This window comes from Pantherophis guttatus, chromosome 13 (genome assembly GCF_059756535.1).
Source record: "Pantherophis guttatus breed Tessera chromosome 13, ASM5975653v1, whole genome shotgun sequence".
Classification (NCBI taxonomy): Eukaryota; Metazoa; Chordata; class Lepidosauria; order Squamata; family Colubridae; genus Pantherophis; species Pantherophis guttatus.
Genome location: NC_142075.1, coordinates 16,677,817 through 16,704,080, shown reverse-complemented (window position 1 = coordinate 16,704,080; position 26,264 = coordinate 16,677,817). Strand labels below are relative to the sequence as shown.

At 45.8% G+C, this 26,264-nt stretch overlaps 1 protein-coding gene across 1 annotated transcript; it reads left to right on the top strand.

The window, feature by feature from the left end:
* The first annotated feature begins 1,349 nt into the window (after positions 1–1,349).
* WHAMM (WASP homolog associated with actin, golgi membranes and microtubules) lies at positions 1,350–25,709 on the top strand. The gene is made up of 10 exons (XM_034434653.3): positions 1,350–2,193; positions 5,812–5,985; positions 6,665–6,815; positions 7,901–8,070; positions 10,839–11,004; positions 11,910–12,097; positions 13,846–13,932; positions 15,389–15,484; positions 17,147–17,606; positions 21,849–25,709. Exons 1-10 carry the CDS (start codon positions 1,585–1,587, stop codon positions 22,145–22,147), a joined length of 2,400 nt encoding a protein of 799 aa, XP_034290544.2. The 5' UTR covers positions 1,350–1,584; the 3' UTR covers positions 22,148–25,709.
* Positions 25,710–26,264: the final 555 nt, after the last annotated feature.

Genomic DNA, 26,264 nt, shown 5'->3' with positions numbered 1-26,264 from the left:
TTATGCACCGGAGGCAAATTCCAATCCACTTGGCCAATGAAGAAGAATTCTATTTGTGGGCGACTAGCAAAGATCCACAATTTTATATTTGTATTAACACAAGCTAGGGGTACCCGTGTCTGATCTTGAGCAAACACAACCCTTCCCCAGAGAAGCTATAAAGTATCACAAACCTCTGTGTAAAACTGTATCTCTATTTCAATTGGGCTTTTAAAAGCTATTATTGTTTGCTTATTTTCTATGTTACAATCTTACTAGACTCGTCTACAATTTACAAACTATTTTGGGGACAATATTTAAAATCCTCTAGACAGGGTGGAAAAACTTGCATTTTCTAACACTGGAAAATCGAGTTGCTTGGCATTATTAACAAAATCCAAAATGAGTATTTTTTTTTACAGCCAGGGGGACGCACCTGTGACACACTAGCCTATTAAAAGTGGTGTGTTTCTTTTCTGATTTATTCAGCGCTGCCCTTGCAATTAGGGTTGGAGGGTATATATTTTCCCCTTCCTGCCAATCTGATCCAAGACCACAGTGGAACCAATTTCCAATTTGAGCATTAAATACGAACTGATAGCAAACAATTAAAAATCTCTACTTCCCGGTTCTTCACAATTTCTGGGGTTGTTACTGAGATCCTTAAAGATCTTAAACCTTAAAGATCTTAAAGATCTACCGTCCCTGTCCTACTGTCCCCATTTATTCATATCCATTTCATGCAGTGGTGGATTTCAAAATTTTTTTACTACCGGTTCTGTGGGTGTGGCTTGGTGGGCGTGGCATGGCTTGGTGGGCGTGGCAAGGGAAGCATGCTGTACAATCTCCATTCCCTCTCCACTCCAGGGGAAGGTAACTGCAAAATCCCCATTTCCTCCCCATCAGCTGGGACTCGGGAGGCAGAGAAGAGATGGGGGCCGGGCCAGTCAGAGGTGGTATTTACCGGTTCTCCGAACTACTCAAAATTTCCGCTACCGGTTCTCCAGAACTGGTCAGAACCCGCTGAAACCCCACCTCTGATTTTCATGTATTCATATTCATGTTTATACTTATATCTGTTATCTTATACACACTTGCTAGATAATAAATAAATAAATAAATAAATAAATAAAAATCTTCCCCCTCCTAAAATCATAGCCCCCCCAAAAAAAGGTGGGGGGGAGAGAAAGAGGCATTTTTGGCAGTCCTCCCGAAAGGCAGACCTCCAAGGCTAAACCCTGCCTGAACCCTCGTGATTTGCTGACCAAATGCGGAGTCACGCATCCCCACGAGTTCAAAGCTCGCTTCTCTCCACCCCCACCCCAACCCCACCCCCCACCTCCGAAAGCCGGCCAGCCAATGAAGAATCCAGAGAGCCTCGCGTGACGTCAGAGAAGGAAGCCAACCAACCAGCCAACCAGCGGGGCTGTCACCCCGACACTTTCCCTTTCGTTCGAAGGGAGGCAAAGTTTTCCCAGCGTTCTAGAACGCTGGGAGACCCCCCGCCGCCGCTTTGAAGTTCCCTGGGCGCGCGTGGGAAAGCGCCTTCCTTTTCTTCCCCCCCAGCTGAAGCGCGCATCCCACGGGGGGTGGGCTCGCCTGCCCATGGAGCTGGTGGAGGAGATCCAGCCGGACAGCCTGGAAGGTTGGGTGGCCATCAAGGAAAACATCTTCGGCCAGCCCGAGCCGCCCCACAAGCTGCGCTTCTTGGTGGCTTGGAACGGCGTGGAGAGCAAATTCGCGGTGACTTGTCACAACCGGACTTTACAAGAACGAGCCGGCGGGGAGAAGGATGATGAGGATGAGGATGATGAGGATGAGGATGAAGAGGCCGGCGATGAGCAGCGGCTGAGCTGGGCCGGCTTGTACTCCCCGCAGGCCTTGGTGGGGGTCCACCGGCAGCTGGCGGCTTTGAACCAGCAGCTGGAGCCCTGCTTCCCCGCCTTGCCCCCCGCGCTGAGCGGACCCAGCGGTTTCTGGGCGCTGCTCTTCCCCAGCTGCCCGGTTTTGGGGGAGACGGAGCTGGAGACCCTGTGCCGGCGCTTGGAAGCCTACTTCGGCTGGGCCTTGGAAGCCTGCGGACGGAAGACGCTCCTGGATTCGCTCTTCGCCCACGATCAGCAGGAGGAAGAGGAGTATTTCGAAAACCTGCAGGAGTTCCGCAGGAAAAGTCTCAAGGGGCAGCTGACGGCGGGCAAGGAGACCTTGAGAGGGGTACGGCAATTTGAAGGACGAAGAGGGAGGGGAGAGGGAGGGAGGGAAGGAGGGTTAATGATTTCACAAGGCATCCCTTGCAAAAGGGGCTTAAGGAGGAGGCTTGGAGTAGGGGGCTTTGGTGGTGTGGGGGCTTTGGTTTCCCTACCCAGATAGGCTATAAAGTTAACCCAGGCTGAAAGTAAACCAGCTGAGATTGTTGTGTGTGTGGGGGGGGGGGGAGGGTCGAGCTGCACAAGTACAGCCCTTTTCCCGACCTGTGAACTACAGTTCCCGGCATCCTTAGGAATGGTGAGTAATGCGGAGAGACGCCAGAAATTGTAGTTTAGCAACCTCTGTCTGGAGTGCTACCGGTTTGCCCTTGCTTTCTTGCCAAGAGTTTCTCAGCTTTTGGGAAGTCTAGCTAAGGAGTGGGACGTCAACTCCCAGGATTCCCCCAGCCGGTGGAAATTGAAGTCCGCCGTTCTTAAAATTCCTAAGCTTGAGAAACGCTGTGATTATTTATTTGTTTGTTTGTTTGTTTGTTTGTTTGTTAGTTTGTCAAACATGTACAAGATAGCAGGTATGAATATGAACATGGACATGAACGAAGGAAATGAATACAAAATAATGGGGACAGTAGGAGTGGGATGGTAGGCACGCTAGTGCACTTGCCAAGAGTTTCTCAGCTTTTGGGAAGTCTAGCTAAGGAGTGGGACGTCAACTCCCAGGATTCCCCCAGCCAGTGAAAGTTGAAGTCCGCCGTTCTTAAAATTCCTAAGCTTGAGAAACACTGTGATTATTTATTTATTTATTTGTTTGTTTGTTAGTTTGTCAAACATGTACAAGATAGCAGGTATGAATATGAACATGGACATGAACGAAGGAAATGAATACAAAATAATGGGGACAGTAGGAGCGGGATGGTAGGCACGCTAGTGCGCTTGCCAAGAGTTTCTCAGCTTTTGGGAAGTCTAGATAAGGAATGGGACTTCAACTCCCAGGATTCCCCCAGAGGTGGAAGTTGAAGTCCGCCATTCTTAAAATTCCTAAGCTTGAGAAACACTTTTTTTAAAAAAAAATTTTTTTTGATTTATATGCTGCCCTTCTCCGGAGACTCAGGGCGGCTTACAGTGGGTTAAGCAATAGCCTTCATACTTTTTGTATATTTATACAAAGTCAGCTTATTGCCCCCACACACTGGGTCCTCAATTTACCTACCTTAGAAAGGATGGAAGGCTGAGTCAACCTTGAGCCTGGCGAGATTCGAACTTACAGTAATTGCAGACAGCTGGTGTTAAATTACAGTGCTTCTGTCTGTTGAGCTAAACCAGGCTCCTAATAATCACACTGTGATTATTTATTTGTTTGTTTGTTTGTTAGTTACTTTGTTTGTTGGTTTGTCAAACATGTACAAGATAGCAGGTTTAAATATGAACATGGACATGACCCAAGGAAATGAATACAAAGAAATGGGGACAGTAGGACCGGGACAGTAGGCACGCTGGTGCGCTTATGCACGCCCTCTTTACAGACCTCTCAGGAATGGGGTGAGGTCCACGGTAGACAGTTTAGGGTTGAAGCTGTGAGGGTTGTGAGCCATAAACCACCTTTACGAAGCAGACGCTAAGCCACAGCAAAAAGAAAGGACAGGACTTCGACCCTGTCAAAGTCTTTAGTTAAGAGCATAGTCCAAGCCTCCCTGATTGACAGGTTCCTTTGGACTTTGAATTCCTCTTAATCAGTATCCCCATGCATTTGTGGAGAGAGCATAGTATTTGGGAAGAGAAGAGGGGCTTGCAGCCATCAGTGGATAGGCTTACCCTCAACTAAATCTGACGGAAGATTGGTTTGGATGTAGCGATGTTTTGAACCTCTCCTGGAACAGTAACATTTCTCTGGAGCTTCGTGGTCTGCTCTTGAACCTATAAACCAGTGTTGGAAGAAATGTCCATCTGGGTTCAGTTCCAAGGTGGGGGGAAAGACACTGGAAACATGGAGACCGCTTGGAAAGATGCTTTTTAATGGTGGACAGGATCACATGCCTTGATGATGTTGGGTGAAGGAGAAAAAGGGGCAGAAATGCTGAGAGTGCTTGCGTTTTATGCCCTCTGTTGGGCTTTGAATTTGAGCTTGTATTCTGATTGGTTGTCAGACTCCTGTGGGGCCATGCAGGGGCAACTCTGTAGGCTGTCCTGAGTCCCAAGCATGGTTGAATCTTGCTGGGTGATGCAATCTCCCCAGGTGCCATGTGATGAGCTCTGTTGCTAGATGGGTAGTGGGCTAATCCTACCTTTGTTGGATCTTGGGTGAATAGACCTAGTTATCTCTTTATCTCTTAAGTGGGGACATCTGCTGTGAGCTATTGAGGATGATGGGGGCTATTAAGAGTGAGTCTGCTTCCTGCCTAAAAAAACATTTCTCCATTTCTCATCCAAGGAAATATAATATTCTGCCTTTTTTAATATTTCCTTAAATATTTTATTTTTCTAGGAGGGGTGGGTGCTAACTTCCTATGCCAGGAGTCCCTATAAACCAGGAGTCTCCAACCTTGGCAACTTGAAGACTTGTGGACTTCAACTCCCAGAATTCCTCAGCCAGCTTTGCTTTGCTGGCTGAGGAACTCTGGGAGTTGAAGTCCACAAGTCTTCAAGTTGCCAAGGTTGGAGACCCCTTCTATAAACCATGAACATCATCGGTTCTTTCAGTTGGACAGTCCCTTCTCTTTGCTGGCAAGCACCCCATCTTGGCTCATGTCAAAAGATTCTATTACTGTCTGGAGCAGGGGTTAGCAGCCCGCGGCTCTGGAGCCGCATGTGGCTCTTTCATCCCTCTGCTGCGGCTCCTTGTTGCTGGTCGGCTCCGCAATTGATAGGGCTTTCAGTTAGGACAGGTAGAGGAAAAAGGATGCCGTGCTAGGAGGACACTCTATGATGGAGGAACCGGACTTCTGGTCAGCAGAGGAAAAAGGACGCCGCGCTAAGAGGAGACTATGATGGGGGAACCGGACTTCCGGTCGGTTCCAGAATTGAACGGGGGCTTCCGGTTAGGACCTTTGTGGCTCTTTCAGTGTTTAAGGTTGCCAACCTCTGGTCTGGAGTCTCTTGCCAGTTTTCAACACATGAGGCAACATTCTCGGGGAAGGGATGAGCGAGAATGAGGGAGAAACGTTACTTTGAGCATAGCTTTATTTGAACTTCTCTAGTATCTTCTCCCTGTTAGATTTTCCATGCCAGTGAAAAGTTAGCAAAGGCAGGAAGACCACAGTAAACGGTCTTTCTCCTTAAACCTCAGTATGTACTACAGGCTTTGTAAGAGCCTGTAGTACAGTGGACTAAAGCACTGTTATTAACATCTGCTGCTTGCAATTACTGCCAGTTCAAATCTCACCAGGCTCAAGGTTGACTCAGCCTTCCATCCTTTCAAAGGTAGGTGAAATGTGGACCCAGTTTGTGGGTCCTCATTTGGATAAATATACAAAAGTATGAAGGCTATTGCTTAACGCATTGTAAGCCGCCCTGAGTCTCCGGAGAAGGGCGGCATATAAATTAAAGCAAATAAAAATCCGGCCTCCCTTGCAAAGACGAAAACTTGTTGGCTAATTCTCAAAATAAACTCTCTTTATTATCGTCTTGGTAGGTTCTTCACAAGCACAAAGATGCTGATAAGCTGGTAGATTTAATGGAGCTGTACAAGGAGGAAGATGAAGCTTATTGGGAGCTGGTGACCGTGGCAACTGAATTCTATCAATATTTATTGTTACCGTTCCGAGACATGAGAGAACTGGCCACGTTATATAGACTTGAGATTCTGGTAAGTTTCTTTTTCTACTCTTTCAAAAAAACAAAAAGAAAAACAAACCGTATCCCAAGACTTAAGGATGTATGGATTTAGAATAGAATAGAATAGAATAGAATAGAATAGAATAGAATAGAATAGAATAGAATAGAATAGAATAGAATAGAATAGAATAGTTGGAAGGGACCTTGGAGGTCTTCTAGTCCAACCCCCTGCTTAGGCAGGAAACCCTACACCACTTCAGACAAATGGTTATCCAATCTCTTCTTAAAAACTTCCAGTGTTGGAGCATTCACAACTTCTGGAGGCAAGTTGTTCCACTGGTTAATTGTTCTCACTGTCACGAAATTTCTCCTTAGTTCTAAGTTGCTTCTCTCCTCGATTAGTTTCCACCCATTGCTTCTTGTCCTGCCTTCAGGTGCTCTGGAGAATAGCTTGACTCCCTCTTCTTTGGGGCAGCCCCTGAGATATTGGAAGACTGCTATCATGTCTCCCCTAGTCGTTCTTTTCATCAGACTAGGAGTCAGCAATCTGCGGCTCTGGAGCCGCATGTGGCTCTTTCACCTCTCTTCTCCGGCTCCCTGTCACTCAAAATATGCGTCAACAACCGCCAATGTGTGACACCTGCCGGCAGACGATTTACTGAGCTGTTCAACACTCCGGTAGGCGGGTGTTAAAATGTGTCTCCTTGCAGAAATCCTTGCAAGCCGACCGGCTGGGTCCCAGGAGGATAGAAGCTTTGCAGAAAGAGGCCAAGGAGTGGACAGATCAGGCGGAGGAAGCCGTGTGCTCCATTCAAAACATCACAGTTGGCTACTTCAAGGAAACTGTGACTGCGCTCGCAGGTGAGCCAGACATAAGCAAAAGAGACTTTCATTGAGAAAATCTAAAGGGGGTGGCCGTGGGGGCAGTATAGGCCAGGGTGGAAGAGTGGGTACAACCCAAAATATGGTATATGGGGAAATCAGTGCTTTTTGAATCTGTTGGCTACCTTCTCCTAAATATATTAAAATCAAGAGATGCTTCATTCCTTAGCAACTTGTAATAATTCCTTTCCTCAGCAACTCCTAGTTCCATTCTCCTCCTCCTCTTCTTCTCTTCTTCCCCCTCCTCCTTCTTCCTCCCTCCTTCTCCTTCTCCTCCCTCCTCCTCTTTCTCTTCTTCTTCTCCTTCTTTTCTCCTCCTCCTCCTTCTCTTCTTCTCCTTCCTCCTCCTTCTTCCTCCTTCTCCTTCCTCTTCCTCCTCCTCCTCTCCTTCTTCTTCTTCTCCTTTTCTCTTTCTCCTTCTCCTCCTTCCTCCTCTTCCTTCCTCCTCTTCCTTCCTCCTCCTCCTCTTTTTCTCCTCCTTCTTTTCTCTTCCTTCCTTCCTCCTCCTCCTCCTTCTCTTCTTCTCCTTTTCTCCTCCTCCTCCCTCTTCCTCCTTTCTTCTCCTCCTTCTCCTCCTTCTCCTCCTCCTCCTCTCCTTCTCCTTCTTCTTCTTCTCCTTCTTTTCTCCTCCTCCTCTTCTCTTCTTCCTCCTCCTCCTCTTCTCTTCTTCCTCCTCCTCCTCCCTCTTCCACCTTCTCCTTCCTCTTCCTCCTTCCTCCTCTTCGTTCCTCCTCCTCTTCCTCCTCAATACAATGTTCTGGTTCTTGCCCTTCTTGCAGCCTCAACCATTGTTAATTGACACCGTTGTAGTGTCTCTTTGATGTTGACTTTCCATCTTCTTCTGGGTCGGCCTCCTGTTCTTCGACCTTCTCTTTTTGTCTATTCCCTTCATGCCTGACTTTTAAAATGAATTCTTAGAGTCGTTTAGAATAGTTATTGGGCCATATCCTCTTCTATTTTATATATCTCAAACATTCTTTCCTCTTCCCGGAGAAGGAAGTGCAAGATTCTTCTTAGCCACTTCGAGACCGTGCTTTACTTTTTGTTTCTTCCTTGTTCACCAGCAATGCACAAACAGATGGAGCAAGATCAAAAGCGATTTGGCCAAGCTGCCTGGGCCTCCGCTTCTCCAAGATTAGAAAACTTAAAATATCTGCTAGCAAAAGAAACCCTTCAGCATATGAGAGCCAGAGAATTGTGCCTGAAGCACAAAAGAGTCGACATCAGAAAGCAGGTAAGGCTATTTCTCCCACTCCCTGTTTCCCTCCGTCATATGCATCCATCCTCATCCTCATCATCTTTTAATGACTCCATAATCCCTTGCAGGGTGGAGTCTGGGCAAATGAATGGAGCTAGCAGAGTGTTTACTGGCCAGATGCCTTTCCTGTCGCCGATGCGGAGGTTTTTTTCAGCAGATCTATTCTCAGTGTGCCCAGAGAGAGAGAAATATCAGCCTCTACCTAGGATCAAACTCACAGCCTCCTGATGGTGAGGCAAGAGCTCCACCTCTAGGCCATCGCACCACTCTGTCATATGCATCCCTGCTCTGGCTTTGTGGTAGACAGAGAGAGAGTGTCCACTTGCTATATTGGCATTGAAAGTGAAAAAAAATGGACAGATTTGCTAAGCTAAAATTAATTGCTCAGGAAAAGCATGTTCAGATGCTCTCTTGAGAATACTCTACATTCAGATTTATTTATGGCCATAGACCAAAATCCAATATAAAACATCGACAACAACCGGTGCAGTAAAATATTAGAAAAGTACATCTGGGATAATATAACAGAGCTTAATTACTCAGGAGCTTTCCTTATTGCGTTCATGATGGATTAATATCCCGCCATCTTCTTTGAAATTTCTGGGGATTTATTGCCTAATAACGAGAGGTCTTCTTGAAACCCAATAAGAAGGTCAATCTGATTTCCATCGGGAAACTTATTTCAGAGCACCTCTTCTCACAGCCTAGAATTGCAATATAAATTTGAGGGTGATCAAATCAAAACATGGTTAGAAGAAACGATACAAAAACATATAGATTTAAAACCTGGACTGTTCCTATTGGGTATCTTACCAGAGAAATTTAGTAAGGAAAAAAAGATATTTGATTGTACATGTTATAACTGCAGCGAGGATAGTATTTGTGCAAAGATGGAAAGCAGAGAAAACCCCTATGGAGGGAGAAATAATTAAGAAAATATTGGATTGTGCAGAAATGAATAGATTGACTTTGACACTTAAAGAAAGAGAGGAATCGGAATATTTTAAGATATGGGGGCAATTTTATTATTGGTTGGAGAAGATACATACTGTATATAGAATAATAGTGTAAAGAAAGGTGGGAGAAATGGCATAATAAATGAAATGATAAATATTAGGATATGTGAAACAATTGAGGAGTAGGGAAAAGACACAAAAGAGGTACTCAGATGATACACTGATTGATTGATTATGTATTGTATGTTTGTTTGTTTATAAAAATAAAAAACTTTTTTGGAAAAAAAATTGAGGGTCATCAACATACTTCAACATGCCAGATGACCTCCCTTATACAGGTTTTAAAAGGAAAGGAGAGAAAAGCCAACTCTCAACATGTTTGGGGAGTATAGTGTCAAGCTGGCCATGCCCACCCAGTCAGCCACACCCACCCAGTTGGCCACACCCCTCCAGGCCCCCAAGGTCAACCACAGCCCTGATGTGGCCCTCAATGAAATTGAGTTTGACACCTCTGCCCTAGGCAGTCCAGCAAGATACCTGTCAGCACTTCAAGCTGCATTTACTCTAGTGCTGACATAAGAAGGAGAAGCGGAGGCGTCTGGAAAGGGACGTTTGACTTTTCACCTACTTATTTTCCCTGGAGATAATATCCCCTAGGAGATGGACGGGAGAGGGGAAATTTCTTTGAGCTGGGGCAATAGATTAGGGGTAGAGTGACTTGGAAGATGGCCAATGAGTGCAGAGGAGTGGGGAAAGGAAAAGGAGGGTTTTGGGTCAGGAAGCCAGTGTTGACTACGATGGAGTCAGAGTTAGAATGTCGTGCTTAATAAATGGACGTTTTTCATCAAAGACTTTATTTGAAATGCAATTTATTTGAGACGACCTCGAAACTTGACAATACCATGGTTGATGGTATCAAAAACCATCAAGAAGCCTAAAAGGAGCAGAAGAAATGTGCTACCTCTGTCCAGGTCCCAACAATGTCGGAGCACCCAAAGCCACTTCTGTCCTATACCTGAATCTAGTTCCTTACTGTAAAGGAACCCCATTTCTTCTCGAGTGCTACAAAGCTAAACCTCAGTACACAAACGCAGTAACCAAATCTGTTTATCCTAATATCGGTACTAAGTGACCACCTTAAATTGTTACAGAAAGGAATCTTCGTTGGAGCTGACGCTCCATGCTCCACATCACCTTTTAATCAGTGTACAGCCACACCCCAGTGCAATCACTCAGTTATCCAATTACCCCGTATCCTCCCTCTCCCTCCTCAATCCGTCACAAGCCACTTCAGTTGTTGCGTGCTGCTCCGTCTTTCCTTAAAGTGATAGGTGGTGATAAACTGCTTCAGGGCATGACCCTGACGTCATCTAGCATGCGGCTGGGAAGTCGAAGGGAGAGGCATGCCGACCCAAGGGAGCAGGCACACAGGAAGGGTCGTCGGCAAAAGTGTGCCGCAGCGGAATGGCGATCCCCAAACGAATGGCGGCCCCCAAGTACCATCACAGGCAGGGGTGGGTTCTACTTACCTTTACTACCGATTCGCAACAAGATTGCATGTGCAGTTCGCTTCTTATGACGTCAGGGTCAGTGGGCGGAGCCTCCCACCGGTTTTACTACCGGTTCTATAGAACTGGTCTGAACCGGGGGCAACCCACCACCGATCGCAGGGCTGGGGCTGACACCGTTATTATCTCAACCATCTTTCCTCCAAAATGCCTCATTTTTTTGCATGTAATATTTGTGGCCTTAAATAACGTTTCCTGTTTTGTTTGGGATCTCCCCAAGATGGAGACACTCAGCGAGCAGAAGACTGACATGGCTCAAGTGGAAAAACTGGAGCTAGAATATTACGAAACCCAGCTGGAGCTGTACGAGGTACAGTTTGAAATCCTGAAGAATGAAGAAATGTTGCTGGTGACACAGCTGGAGACGTTGAAGAGGCAAATCAAGGGTGAGGACTGGAGACAGGATATATTGGCTGCACTTTGCATTTTCATCTGAACCAGGCGATTTTAATCCGAACCAGAGCCTTGGTGGTGCAGCGGACTAAAGTGCTGTTAAGTAGCACCAGCTGCTTGCAATTACTGCAAATTCAAATCTCACTAGGCTCAAGGTTGACTCAGCCTTCCATCCTTCCGAGGTAGGTAAAATGAGGACCCGGATTGTGGGGGCAATAAGCTGACTTTGTATAAAAAAGAACACTGCTTAGGGGGCCCGAAAGCCCTACTAAGCAGGTATATACAAAAGTAGGAAGGCTATTGCTTAACCCATTGTAAGCCGCCCTGAGTCTCTGGAGAAGGGTGGTATATAAATCGAACCAATAAATGAATGAATGAATGAATGAATGAATGAATGAATAAATAAATAAATAATAAATAAATAAATAAATAAATAAATTTCATGTTGGCACTGGATTAAAACAGGAGGATTCTTCCTTTGCTGCATTTCTCCAAGTTCTGCGATGCAATAAATGTATTTATTGAGGAGAGCGGATAAAGGCTTAAAAAAACCCCAATTCCTTCCTATATCGCCGTGTTGTTTGATGTCACAGGCATGTGCGGACAGCATGTGCATGTAAATTGCCGTGTTTTGTGACACCGCACACATGTGGATGGTGCGCCCACGCATTTCCGGTGCTGGGCGAACGGGTTGCTCCAGTATCTGAAGCCCACCTCTGATCTTCAAGACTTCTGGTTGCTTACCCTACACCCCAAGTCTTCAACTGATGTTTCTCCAAGAGTTAAAGGACCACAACTATCAGCAAATGTCTTGAGTTTTCTAGCGAGGCACTAAAGCTGGTAGGAGAGATGGGTTGCCTATTTTACTCACTTGAAATCCTTTTGCCCCCTTCCATAGAGATCCAGAATGAAGTCATTTATTACGACACCTGTGAAAACTCTGAGGAATTAGAAGCCATGGATCGGGCCCTGGAAACAAGCTGTGCCTCTTCTTCTGAAGTGGCACAGCTCAGGCAGAAGACCCAGCAGCTGGAGACAAAGCGGGGGATTATCTGCTCCAGAAGAGCTTATCTCAGGAACAAGAAGGTAACTAGTTCCAGAAAAGTCTTTTATGAGGTTTGTGTGCATTGTTATACGCCACCTCAGCCGGTCTCAGAAACCATTCCATGTTGGGAGGGGGGAGGGGGAGAGAAGTTCTACCTCTCTACCAAATTCTTAAAAGCTAAAATTGCCATGCAAGAAACTAGGTCATATGTTTTTAGGACCCCTTTGTGAGAATCATCAATCCGGTCAAATATTTTCACAGCCCTCTTTTTGACTCATGCAATATAGAGGTCCTCCATGGAAGGCAGGTTGGTAGCCATGTTTTTTTCTGCAGTTCTAACTATCCGTTGAAGTCTGTGTCTGTCTTGTTGGGTTGCAGAACCAAACCAGACAATTATAGAGGTGCAGATGACCGACTCAGTCATTCCTCTGTAGAACTGGATCAGCAGCTCCTTGGGCAGTTTGAGCTTCCTGAGTTGGTGCAGGAAGAACATTCTTTGTTGTACTTTTTTTGATGACGTTTTTGATGTTAGGTGTCCATTTTAGGTCTTGAGATATGATAGAACCTAGAAATTTGAAGGTCTCTACTGTTGATACTGTTGTCTAGCATTGTAAGAGGTGGTAGTATGGGAGGGTTTCTCCTAAAGTCTACCACCATTTCTACGGTTTCGAGTGTATTCAGTTCCAAGTTGTTCAGTTCCATACATTAGAAAACGGTCTAAAAATATGGGCTTGGGAATTGTTGATTCTTTCTGAATGGAATTTGTAGAGCTGTAGTGTATGTGTTTTGCAAAAGAAGGCTTGTTGGATTTCTCTTGGCCTGGCCTTGGGGATGGTTGTACAATTACTCCTTTAATTAAGGAATAATTATTAAGCCAAGTGGGGGCAGGGGGCAGCGTCTCCCTTGGGTCAGGAGAGAGGATCAAAGGCATCAAGGCTTAACGTACTGCTGATAAATGGGTTAAAGTACATATAACCAGTTAGCAAGAATCTGTACGTAATCTAACCCCTTTCCCCATGCAATAGATCTAACTAATGAGAATCAGTTGAGAATCTGGTTTTTTTTGGTTGGAAGTGACCCTTAGAGATTCAGTAGATCTTTTCCCCCAAAAAATGATGCTGGCCCACCGAGCTTCTTATTGTCATCAGTTGGGAGAAACTCTCCAGAATTACAACCCTACCTGGAGATGGCAGGTCTTAGGGCTGGAACAAAGGGGATGCGGTGGCTCGGTGGCTAAGAAGCTGAGCTTGTCAACTGAAAGGTCGGCAGTTCAGCAGTTCGAATCCCTAGTGCTGCGTAATGGGGTGAGCTCCCGTTCCTTGTCCCAACTTCTGCCAACCTAGCAGTTCGAAAGCACGTAAAAAAATGCAAGTAGCAAAATAGGGACCACCTTTGGTGGGAAGGTAACAGCGTTCCGTGAGCCTTTGTCATTTAGTCATGCCAGCCACATGACCACAGAGATGTCTTCGGACAGCGCTGGCTCTTCGGCTTCGAAACGGAGATGAGCACCGCCCCCTAGAGTCGGGAACGACTAACGCATATGTGCAAGGGGAACCTTTATCTTTACCTTAGGGCTGGAATAACTTGGTTTGCCAAGGATGCTAAGTTATGACTTTTCCCCCACAATCCTTTGCACGGGGGCTTGAATTGTATTTTTTTTTTTTTTTAGAAAATTCAGCAGAAAGTGGAAAAGCTATGAATCCAATATTCCGATTCAGTGGATTTGATTTCTGCCTGAATCTTCAGATTTCAGCTAGTGGGATTTTTACACTGGTTTCTTTCCTCTTAGGATCAATGTGAAGAGAGCCGGCGTTTGAGGATCCAGGAGGCACAGGAAATCACACGCTACTTCCAACAGCATCACAACATCCAGATTGTACGTATTAAGAAGTGGAAAGTAGAGAGAGAGAGAGAGCGTTCTGTTTCCAGTTATAACAGGGCTGTGGGTCAGTGTGCAAAAAAACCAATAAAATGCAGAATTGTTCTTCATTCCCAGAATCTTAGTTTATTTTGAAGGCAGTCTAGGTAGCCCTCATAATAAGGGAGGGCTACTGCTATTTCAAAACCAGAAAGACGCCTATTAGTTGAAAGCTGTAGTACCCCACAAATTCATGAGGTGTAGATTGGTACAGACAGGTATATATGGGGTATACAGTAGATTGGCATAATGGTTCAGCGGTTAAAGATGCTGAGCTTGTCAGCTGAAGCTGGCAGCCCAGGTTTGAGACCCGAGCATCGCACGACGGGTGAGCTTCCGTTCCTTGCTCCTGCTCACCTAGCAGTTTGAAAGCACGCAAATGCAAGCAGATAAATAGGTACCACTTCGGTGGGAACCGTAGTCATGCTGATCACATGACCACGGAAATGTTTTCAGACAACACTGGCTCCCTTAGCCAAGAAACGGAGATGGGGACTGCACCTTAGAGTAGGATACAACTGGACAGGTTGGTTCCATTTATATGTTGCTCTTAGTTATAGATTTTGAGTTTCCTGCAATTTGGAGCTAAGAACACAATCTTATTTTGTGTCCATTTGTAAGCAAGCTTCATTGTGCGCGCTTTGGTTTTCTCCAAGCAAATATACATTGGGATTGCTTATGAGTGGGTGAATCTCATGGGAAATTCTAACAACACCATCATAAAGATAACATTTATTTATGGTCCCAGACCAATAAACGATAATCTAAACAAGGTAACCAACCGTTAAAAGAAGAGGTATTTATGTGGGCTCATAATTAATTCTATATAAATTCTGGGGCTGGGCATCACTTATTTTTTTAAAAAAAAAAAATACTTCATGCAAGATTTAAAATATAGCAACTGTCTATAACTCCTTAAAACGGCCACACTTTTTCCTGGGATTGCACATCTGCCTTTCACAGCTGCTTTCAGGTGTGGCACTCGGGTTGAGGTGGTGGCACATTGGAGTTGAGACTCCAGAGCAGTTTTTGGAAATCAGATCAGAAATACTGCACAATACCCTTAAGTTTTTCCTCTTCTCTTCTCTTCTCTTCTCTTCTCTCCTCTCCTCTCCTCTCCTCTCCTCTCCTCTCCTCTCCTCTCCTCTCCTCTCCTCTCCTCTCCTCCTCTCCTCTCCTCTCCTCTCCTCTCCTCTCCCCTCCTCCCCTCTCCTCTCCCGTCGTCCTCCCTCTCCTCTCCTCTCCTCCCCTCTTTTTTCTCTTCCCTTCCCCCTTCCATGTCTCCGTTCCCATTCCATAATTTAGGCAATCTGTTATCAGGCCCCCAACCATTTTTGCAATGTTCGAAGCTATTTAGTTCCACTGTAAGCAGAGTCCTCTATGTGTGCATTAAGGCTTGTCCTTAAAACTGCAGAAAAGAGAGAAAAGAAAAGAAGATGAGAAGAAGAAAAAAGCCTGGATCAAGGAAGAGCGGCAGAAAACTCTGGAGAGGCTTAAATCGTTCAAGGAGGCAAGTATCACCATTTATCTTGTTCCTCAGCCCTCTCGCAGAATATTTTGCTTTGCAAAATAGAAACAAGGATTGATTATTATTGGTCCAGCATCAATCATGAGATAACAACTCTGGATTTAGAAACCACAAGGAGGGGCAGCAGGAGGTTTTGCACAGAATTTAATCAGTGTCACCTTGACACAACTCTGTCCTTGTGGTCTGGAAGAGAATGAAAGGACAATGGAAGTGGCATGTACAGGAAATTGATGAAGGTCATCTTTCTACAAAAACTGCTGCTTTATAACAGCGGGATGCGGTGGCTCAGTGGCTAAGACGCTGAGCTTGTCGATTGAAAGGTCGGCAGTTCAACGGTTCGAATCCCTAGTGCCGTGTAACGGGGGAGCTCCCGTTCCTTGTCCCAGCTTCTGCCAACCTAGCAGTTTGAAAGCATGTAAAAAATGCAAGTAGAAAAATAGGGACCACCTTTGGTGGGAAGGGAACAGTGTTCCGTGCGCCTTTGGCGTTTAGTCATGCCGGCCACATGACCACGGAGACGTCTTCGGACAGCGCTGGCTCTTCGGCTTTGAAACAGAGATGAGCACCGCCCCCTAGAGTTGGGAAGGACTAGCACATATGTGCAAAGGGAACCTTTACCTTTACCTATAACAGTGATGGTGGGAAATGAGCTCTTTACTAGTTGCTGCAGGATTGCTGTCACGCCCTCTAGATATAAATCTAAATAAAGAGACTTGCTAGAACAGATTGAAGCTCCACCTAGTTTTACTGTTATGTACATCAAGTCATAAACCAAACAGAAAGAATCCTAGAAGCCAGAGAGAAATCTCCCCAAGGTTAACATTCATCCAGCTTCGCATGTTGAAACAAATGACACTGTTAGGCCTTTCGTTGAGCTGGCTGAACACGTTATGTGAAGACATCATGATACGGAAAACATGCCTATGGGTTTGTCTATGGAGATTCTCCATAGACCATAGGGATGCGGTGGCTCAGTGGCTAAGACGCTGAGCTTGTCGATCAGAAGGTCGGCAGTTCAACGGTTCGAATCCCTAGTGCTGCGTAATGGGTGGAGCTCCCGTTACTTGTCCCAGCTTCTGCCAACCTAGCAGTTCGGAAGCACGTAAAAAATGCAAGTAGAAAAATAGGGACCATTTTTGGTGGGAAGGTAACAGCGTTCCGTGCGCCTTTGGCGTTGAGTCATGCCAGCCACATGACCATGGAGAAGTCTTCGGAAGCACTGGCTCTTCGGCTTTGAAACAGAGATGAGTACCGCCCCCTAGAGTCAGGAACGACTAGCACATATGTGCGAGGGGAACCTTTACCTTTTACCTTTATGGAGATTCTCAATCAGACAGATTATGGTTGTCCCATAGGTGCTTTTCCAAAACGGCAACTGGACTTTCTTGGGGATTTTTTTTCCCCCTGAAAATGTTTTGGTTCTCATCCGAGAAGATTCTTCAGTTCTCAAGTCTTCAGTTCATGAAGAACCTTCTTGGATGAGAAGCAAAATGTTTTCAAGGGGAAAAAAAAACACACAGAAAGTTCCAATTGTCTTTTGAAAAAGGACCTTTGGGGGTGTCCAAGGGTTTGACAGCCACGGGGGATGAATTGTAGTCAGCTCACCTGCCGTTTTCAAAATGGATGCCTTCTCTCACCTTGCAGAAATGCCCTGCGCAGTTTGTGCTGAAGACTTCCCGCTCTCGGCCCGTCAACTCCAAGCAGGCTGGACCAAGACGACCTGCAACGGTTCCCCCACAGGCTGGTTCAATCAGAAAAGGTCCAGCTGCCAAACAATCCAGAAATCTCCATCCGACACAAGTCAGGACTTCCAAAGCACCGACTCAGAAGCCTCCTAGAGATGTTCCCGTCCAGATTTTTGTACCACCGCATGGGCCGGAGCCTCCCAAGGAAGGCGTGGGGGCACCACTATCTGTGCCCCCACCTCCACCTCCACCTCCTCTTCCACCCCCACCCCCACCCCCAAGTGTCCAGACTGTTGGCCTAAAAAGCACAGGAGCCCAAGATAAGGCACGGCCTCTTGTATGTGACGGCTCGGCTAAAGGAACTACTTCCTTGGAGAAAGCAGAAGCTGCGTCCAGGTGTCCCACCAAGAATTACACAGGTAAAGAGATGGAGCGCTTTTTTTCTTCCATGCATACTCAAACGCACACACCTCTCCCTCTCTCTCTCCCTCCCTCCCCCCTCTCTCTCCCCCCTCTCTCTCTCCCTCCCTCCCTCTCTTTCTCCCTCCCTCCCTCTCTCTCTCCCTCCTCTCTCTCTCCCTCCCTCCCCCTCTCTCTCCCCCCTCTCTTCCTCTCTCTCTCTCCCTCCCTCCCTCCCTCTCCCTCCCTCCCTCTCTTTCTCCCTCCCTCCCTCTCTCTCTCCCTCCTCTCTCTCTCCCTCCCTCTCTCCCTCCCTCTCTCTCTCTCCCTCCCTCCCTCTCTCTCCCCCTCCCTCTCTTTCTCTCTCTCTCTCTGCCTCTCTCTCTCCCTCTCCCTCAACTTACGACCACAACTGAGCCCAAAATGTATATTGTTAAGTGAGACAAAGTGAGCTTTGCCCCGTTTTACAATTTTTCTTGCCACATTTTTGTTAAGGGAATCACTGTGGTTCTTAAATGAATAATATGGTCGTTAAGCAAATCTGGTTCCCTCCCCCCGGACTTCGCTGGTCAGAAGGCCGCAAAGAGGGGATCACAGGAATCCAGCAACATAAATGTGAGTCGCTAGTCGAGCATCTGACTGTCAATCACGTGACCACCAGGGATGCTGCAACAGTCATAAGTGTGACAAGTGGTCATAAGTCACTTTTTTCAATGCCGTTGTATCTTCTAATGGTCACTAAACAGAACTGTTGTAAGTTGAGGACTACCTGTACAGGGGTGTTCTGCCTCAGCTACGGAACCCAAAGAACGCAGCACACACAAAGTCTGTACAAACCTTAGTTTACTAAATTAAATCAGTTTTTTTCAAACAAAGGCTGTTAATTAACTTTCTTAACAGCCTACAAGAATTTAAAGAATAAATAATCGTAATCTTACTATGGTTGGCAGAAAGCCCAGAAGCAATTTGCAGAGAACTAAGATCAAGGCACGAAGGAGAGTGAACGAAGTTGTTCCCTGCAAATTGCTTCAGTCGGCATCCCTCCTTAAATAGGCTAAGGGAGTGGCCAATTAGCCCCAAGCCTTACTCTCAAGGAGACCTCCTCCTGAGGAGCCACTCCTGCCTTTTGGCAGCTCTGCGCGCCCGTGCATCGAGAATAGGCTCCTCCTCTTCTTCCTCTTCACTTATGGGAGCTTCTGGAGGTTCTGAAGGCCCTGGCTGAATCCCCGCCTCTGGCACTACATCTTCTCCAGCCTCCTCATTGTCTGACTTGAATGCCAGCTGCACAGGCTGCTGGCGCAGCACCACACCAGCCTCCTCACTGTCGGAATCAGTTACTAGCTGCACAGGCCGCTGACGGGCCACAACAAGGGGTGGGCTCTACTTATCTTTACTACCAGTTCGCAACGTGAGCGCAGATCACCAAATGTGACATCAGGGTGGGTGGGTGGAGCCTCCCACCATTTTTACTACCGGTTCTCAAGAACCGGAAAGAATCGGGAGCAATCTACCACTGTACCTGTAGTAACATTAGAGCAGGGGTCTCCAACCTTGGGAACTTTTAAGACTTGTGGACGTCAACTCTTCAGCTTTGCTGGTTGAGGAATTCTGAGAGTTGAAGTCCCCAAGTCTTAAAGTTCCCAAGGTTGGAGACCCCTGCATTAAAGGATATTATATTCTATCAAATAATATCAGGAAAAAAAAATGTGTCCTTGAGTTCTCATTGAAAGACAATGAAGTTAGAAGAGCTACAGATCCAGCGTACTTTGCTGCATAACAACTAACATGCAGAGATTCAGTTGAAGCGGCTGCATTTGAATGCAACCCAGCGTCTCCTGCCTGTGATGCCCTCCGAAGTGGTCAACCTTGAGTGGCACACAGATTTTTTCCCCAGCTCTGTTTGGAGAGGTGAACTTCTTTGCATGTAAGATACGGTCTTTATTATGCAGCTGCAGGCCTTGCGCTGTCATTCCTGCATCCCAAAGAGAATGTAAAGGATATGTTGATCGAGGCCTCTGGAAACGGGAGTGCATGCTGAAAAGCTGGAGAGAAGAATAGAGTAGAGTAGAGTAGAGTAGAGTAGAGTAGAGTAGAGTAGAGTAGAGTAGAATAGAATAGAATAGAATAGAATAGAATAGAATAGAATAGAATAGAATAGAATAGAAATAGAATAGAGTAGAGTAGAGTAGAGTAGAATAGAGTAGAGATAGAAATAGAATAGAATAGAATAGAATAGAATAGAATAGAATAGAATAGAATAGAATAGAATAGAATAGAATAGAATAGAATAGAAATAGAATAGAGTAGAGTAGAGTAGAGTAGAGTAGAGTAGAGTAGAGTAGAGTAGAGTAAAATAGAATAGAATAGAATAGAATAGAATAGAATAGAATAGAATAGAATAGAATAGAATAGAATAGAAATAGAATAGAGTAGAGTAGAGTAGAGTAGAATAGAGTAGAGATAGAAATAGAATAGAATAGAATAGAATAGAATAGAATAGAATAGAATAGAATAGAATAGAATAGAATAGAATAGAATAGAATAGAATAGAAATAGAATAGAGTAGAGTAGAGTAGAATAGAGTAGAGATAGAAATAGAGTAGAATAGAATAGAATAGAATAGAATAGAATAGAATAGAATAGAATAACAGAGTTGGAAGGGACCTTGGAGGTCTTCTAGTCCAACCCCCTGCCCAGGCAGGAAACACTATACTATTTCAGAAAAACAGTTGTCCGATCTCTTCTTAAAAACTTCAGTGTTGGAGCATTCACAACTTCTGGAGGCAAGTTGTTCCACTTGTTTTAACTGTCTAACTTTCTCCTTAGTTCTAAGTTGATTCTCTCCTTGATTAGTTTCCACCCATCGCTTCTTGTCCTGCCCTCAGCTGCTTTGGAGAATAGCTTGACTCCCTCGTCTTTGTGGCAGCCCCTGAGATATTGGAAGACTGCTATCATGTCTCCCCTAGTTCTTCTTTTCATTCTAGACATACCCAGTTCCTGCAAACATTCTTCATATGTTTTAGCCTCCAATCCCCTAATCATCTTTGTTGCTCTGCTCTGTGCTCTCTTTCTACAGTCTCCACATCTTTTTTTACATCGTGGCGACCAAAACTGAATGCAGTATTCCAAGTGTGGCCTTAGCAAGGCATTATAAAGTGGTATTAACACTTCACAACATTTCCTCGGGTATCTTAAGAACCTTTTTGTAGCTTTTTGAAGGGAATAAAATCCCTTATGATATTACAGAAAAGAGAGTCTTTTCTTTAATGGCCCCTACCTTGCTGCTATGGGACACGGTGGCTCAGTGGCTAAGATGCTGAGCTTGTCAATTGAAAGGTCGGCAGTTCAGCATTCAAATCCCTAGTGCCGCGTAATGGGGGTGAACTCCCGTTCCTTGTCCCAGCTTCTGCCAACCTAGCCGTTAAAAAGCACGTAAAAAAATGCAAGTAGAAAAATAGGGACCACCTTTGGTGGGAAGGTAATAGCATTCCATGCGCCTTTGGCATTTAGTCATGCCGGCCACATGACCACGGAGATCTCTTCAGACAGCGCTGGCTCTTCGGCTTTGAAACGGAGATGAGCACCGCCCCCTAGAGTCGGGAACGACCAGCACATATGTGTGAGGGGAATCTTTACCTTTACTATCCTTTCTGCTATCCTTCTCCCAGAAGTACATGCAGGACCATCTTTACTGCAATTCTCTAAGCCAGGTTAAACCATTGGGGTTTGGTGATAGCTGACTGATGGTGGCTACCTATTTGGGGGCTTATTTAGGGTTTTTCTTTGCTTTTTCTGGTTATTATTTTTTGATATTATTCTGATTCAGATGCATATGTACATAATGAGGTGGGGAATAATGTTTGTTTGGTGTTGCATGCTGCCCAGAGTTGTTTGGGATGAGGGTGGGATGTCATTCACCCATTCACTCACTCACTCATTCATTCATTCATTCATTCATTCATTCATTCATTCATTCATTCATTCATTCATCCATCCATGTAGCCACTCATCTCATGAACGTGACTCTGGGAGGCATACAAAAAAAATAGATCATCAAAAGAAACAAGCAATAAAAATATATTCCATAATAATTGGCTGTGAAATAAAACAAAAACGCTACATCTGGGAAATGATAGACTAAGAAGCAGCCACATAGACAAAAACCCAGGTCTGTAAGTCAACCTGAGGCCACCTGAGGTAGCTTTCTCCTTGGATTTTCTTTTCATCCAAGAATGACGTTGTTTTCACTTGTTCCACCTCAGGGTCCATGGATGAGGTCTTGGCTTCCCTCAAGCGTGGCGAAGTCCTCCTTCGCAAAGTGGACCTGACCCAACAGGCAACCTCCGGTGGCAACTCTCTCAACGACAGCATTCTTGCCGCCATTAGGCAGGGGGTTAAACTGCGGAAGGTCAGTCAAGAGCCCAAGGAAGGCGTCGCGAAGGGTTTGGGCAGTGAACTGGAGCAAAGCATCAAGGCAGCCATCCAGAGGATTAAGAAGGTCTCCGCTGACTCCGACGATGATGAAAATGGAGACTGCAGCAATGAAGAATGGAACAGTTAACAGAGCAGTTGACCGGTTAAGAGCTCCTCAGAAGCTCATGAGGATTCTTCGGTGAGAAGACAGCTAACTGTAAAGGAGTTGCCAAACAGGAAGCGTGGTCTGGAGCCCAACAGGTTGGCTAACGTCCTGCATGAATCGGGCATCCCAGAATTCTTAGCAACACTCTGGGCGTTTGGGGGCAGCTGGAGAAGTGTGGGAAATGCTCCTTGATCGACGTCAGAAGTTTCCAAGCTGTCAAGAAAAACTTAGGACAAGTCTTTTACTCGACACCGAGTTTTATGCTTTGAAGTTTGCACATGTTTCTTTCCTTCTCTCTCTCTCTCTTTTTTTTTGCAAGGGAATCGGCACTCCTTAGGGCAGGGGTCCGCAACCTGAGTGGGCTGAGGCCCATGAGTGGGCCATGAGGAGTTTGCAACTGGGCTGCAGAAACAGCCGGCAAGCATATGCGCGCGCACCCATATCCTCACTTGCACGAGCAGTGGGCAAGCGCACACATGTGCATGTGTGTGGGCTCCATTTGCATGCAAACATGCACGCCACTCGCCAAATGCAACTGCGCACACATGCTTGCCAGCTGCTTGTATGAACCATCCCTTCCGCCCACCCACCCCCGGTCCACAAAGCCGGAAACATTGGGAAACTCTGCCTTGGGGGATCAGGGATAGTGACAATTTAATTTAAAAATCCCTCTTGATTCCACCCCAAACTTACACTACTACCGTGTTTCCCCAAAAATAAGACCCTGTCTTATATTTTTTTTGAACCCTGAAATAAGAGCCTGGTGGCACAGCAGACTAATAGCCTGTTATTAACACAGCTGCCTGAAATTACTGCTAGTTCGAATCTCGCCAGGCTCAAGGTTGACTCAGCCTTCCATCCTTTCTAAGGTAGGTTAAATGAGGACCCAATTTGTGGGGGCAATAAGCTGACTTTGTATAAATATACAAAAGTATGAAGGCTATTGCTTAGCGCATTGTAAGCCGCCCTGAGTCTCCGGAGAAGGGCGGCATATAAATCAAATTAAAAAAAAAAGCGCTTGGCTTTATTGCCATGCACTCCAAAGCCGGATTGGGTTTATTATCAGGGGATGTCTTATTTTGGGGGAAACAGGGTATATGGAAACACTATTCTTTTGATTAAGCCTGTTCCAAAACCATTATTAAAATTTTCCCAGGAGAATGGATTACTCCTCAGAAATTGCTCCGCAGGTGCTTCGGACAGAGAGAAATCATCTCCATGGGACACATTTTTTAAAAAAACAACAACTCTTTTGAGTAGTCTTAGACCAGTGAAAGGTGAGCACTTTGAATAACCTGTTCTACGAAACTATGGTCCTGGTTACACCGAATATTTGCTGACTAGAAGGGTTTTAGTTTAAATAGAAATGGCTTCTTTCAACACTGCCAAGACAGAGAGGCCTGAGTTGGTGGTAATATATGTGGGAGGGATTGGGAGCCCTTGTCAACCACAAGGAAAATATGAGCCAGCAGTGTGATCATCATCATCATTTAATGACCCCACAATCCCTTGCCGGGGGGAGTCTGGACAACTGAATGGAGCTAGCAGAGTGTTTACTGGCCGGATGCTCTTCCTGTTGCCAGAGCAGAGTTTTTTTCAGCAGATACTCTCAGTGTTCCCAGAGAGAGAAATATCTGCCTCTACCTAGGACCGTGATGGCGAACCTATAGCACGCGTGCTGGAAGTGGCATGCAGAGCCATCACTCGTTGCTCTTCCGGGTTCCGGCGTGCCGACCAGTTGGTCTTCACACATGCAGGAGCGCAGGAAATCGGAACAGCAGCTGCCCAGTGCACATGCGTGCGCCAGGCGGCTACTCTTTTGGTTTCCGCCAATCACATGCGCACAGGCCAGCTGCTCTTCACGCTTGCATGTGTGCCAGAAACCGGAAGACCAGGTGGCCGGCGCACATGTGTGCGCTGGAAACCAGAAAATCATCTTTCCAGCATGCACATGCGCACCGGGTAGCTGCTCTTCTGGTTTCCGGCACGTGCCCCCGTTTCGGCACTTAGTGCTGAAAATCTTCGCCAACCCTGACCTAGGATCTGCATCCGTAAAAAGAAAAGCACTGATTTGTCGCAGCACAAAGTTCAGATCATGAAAAATAATAGATCAGGAGAGCTATCGAGAGGATGAGTTCCAGGACCCTCTTGTGCTGCTGAGAGCAAAGCATCCTGAGCTGGGTGATGGACCTCGATGTTACCACACCAGGAACCCTGCTGGAAGTGTCTCCACGTTATTATACGTGGCTGCCTCAATGAAGGAACATTGGGGTCCTAGGAATAAGGGGTCTTATTTGCATTAGGCTGATTGCATTTGCCAGATTCCATTTTCATTACCTTCACTGCCATCCCACTGACTAGGAATATTGGCTGAGATAAGAAAGAACATATTGTTTGCCATGGCCAGAGTCTTAAATGAGCTGTGTCCAGTGGTGAAATTCAAATTTTTTTACTACCGGTTCTGTGGGTGTGGCTTGGTGGGCGTGACAAGGGAAAGATACTGCAAAATCTCCATTTCCACCCCACTCCAGGTGAAGGATACTGCAAAATCCCCATTCCCTCCCCACTCCTGGGGGAAGGATATTGCAAAATCTCCATTCTCACCCCACTCCAGGGGAAGGATGCTTCAAAATCCCCATTCCCTCCCCACTCAGGGGCCAGCCAGAGATGGTATTTGCCAGTTCTCCGAACTACTCAAAATTTCCTCTACCGGTTCTCCAGAACCTGCTGGATTTCACCTCCGGCCGTGTCCAAAATGAACTTCAACTTCAGTCCATGTCAGAATAGACGGCAAACCTCATCTCTTTTGCCATGTGCCAAATTTCTGTATATTTCTTGTGGCCCTGCCGGTGTGCCAGTCATGAAATCTCTTTTATTTGTTTAAATATATTCTTGATCGGTGTCAGGATGTTCCAAACACGATTGTGTTGAGACTTTTGTACGGGATCTGTGGCTTTCCATCTGTTTGCAATGCCAGTGTTAACTTGTACCAGAAGGCTTAAAATGGATTCTTAATCCTTTTTTAAATTAGCAGAATTTCTAACGCATCCCCAAAAAAAGCCAATGGTTGTAAAACTAACCATTTTCCAACAGAGTGTTATAACACAGGTCTGTTTGTATCCATCAAGTATTCTAATCTATAAGAGGGACTACTGTATTGCGAGACCTTGAGATTTCAACTGTAGCTCTCATAATCTCTTTAGCTAAAAATGTGGAGATAGCAATAATGGGGAGGAAAAAATTCTCTTTGACCACTTTCTAAACAGACATGGGTTTTAAAATTAATTTTAAAGGATTTGTCTTGTAATAAATATTTAGCTTTCCAATTTAACTTGGATAGAAAATCCTTTCAGATCTTTGCAAATGTAAACTTTTTCCCCCCGTTCATAATGTGCACGATAATATTATTTGTTTCTAAATTTACAAAAAAAAAAAAAAAAAAATGTACACCAATAATCACTTTTAAGATCCAATATGGTTAAAACATATTAATTTGATGCTCTTTTACATCGTTGGTGATAAAGTTTCATCTTTGAAGACCCTAGAATAATGCGGTGTTATGTTGTTCTCAGCATAGTCGTTTTCAAACAATGCTCAGATGAAGAAATACTGTACTTGTATCCAGGGGTGGGCTTCAAAAATTTTAGCAAGGGGTTCTCTGCCCGGTTGCTGGGTAGGCGTGGCCATGGTGGGCGTGGCCTTGGCCTCCTGCACCATGGCGGGGGGAGGGGGGTTGCCCTCCCTGGGCTCCGGAGGCTTTCATCGAGCCTCCGGGAGTGCGAAAATGGCCTCCCCAGGCTCTGGAGGCCCTCTGGAGGCTGGAAACAGGCCCATTTCCGATCTTCCTGAACTTCCAGTATGCCTGTTTTTCACCCTCCCCAATCCTCTGTGCGTGCCCTGCACTTACCTGCATCCAAAATGGGCTGCGTGGGGACACCTGGGAGGGGCGGGGCAGGGTGGGCAGGACCATCCAGGTGTGGGATTTGGGGGTTCTCCGAACTGCACAGAATCTTAGCTAGAGGTTCTCCCGAACCCTCAGCGGCCCACCCCTGCTTGTATCTACTGAAAAGTAAGCACCACTAAACGTCTTGGGAATTAT

What these genes read in the sequence shown, in the direction of transcription:
- WHAMM (XM_034434653.3), top strand. Translation starts at nt 1,585, where the DNA reads ATGGAGCTGGTGGAGGAGATCCAGCCGGACAGCCTGGAAGGTTGGGTG. An exon ending in AACTGTGACTGCGCTCGCAG is followed by an intron (nt 6,816 to 7,900) that starts GTGAGCCAGACA and finishes CTTGTTCACCAG; the next exon opens with CAATGCACAAACAGATGGAG. An exon ending in GTTGAAGAGGCAAATCAAGG is followed by an intron (nt 11,005 to 11,909) that starts GTGAGGACTGGA and finishes CCCCTTCCATAG; the next exon opens with AGATCCAGAATGAAGTCATT.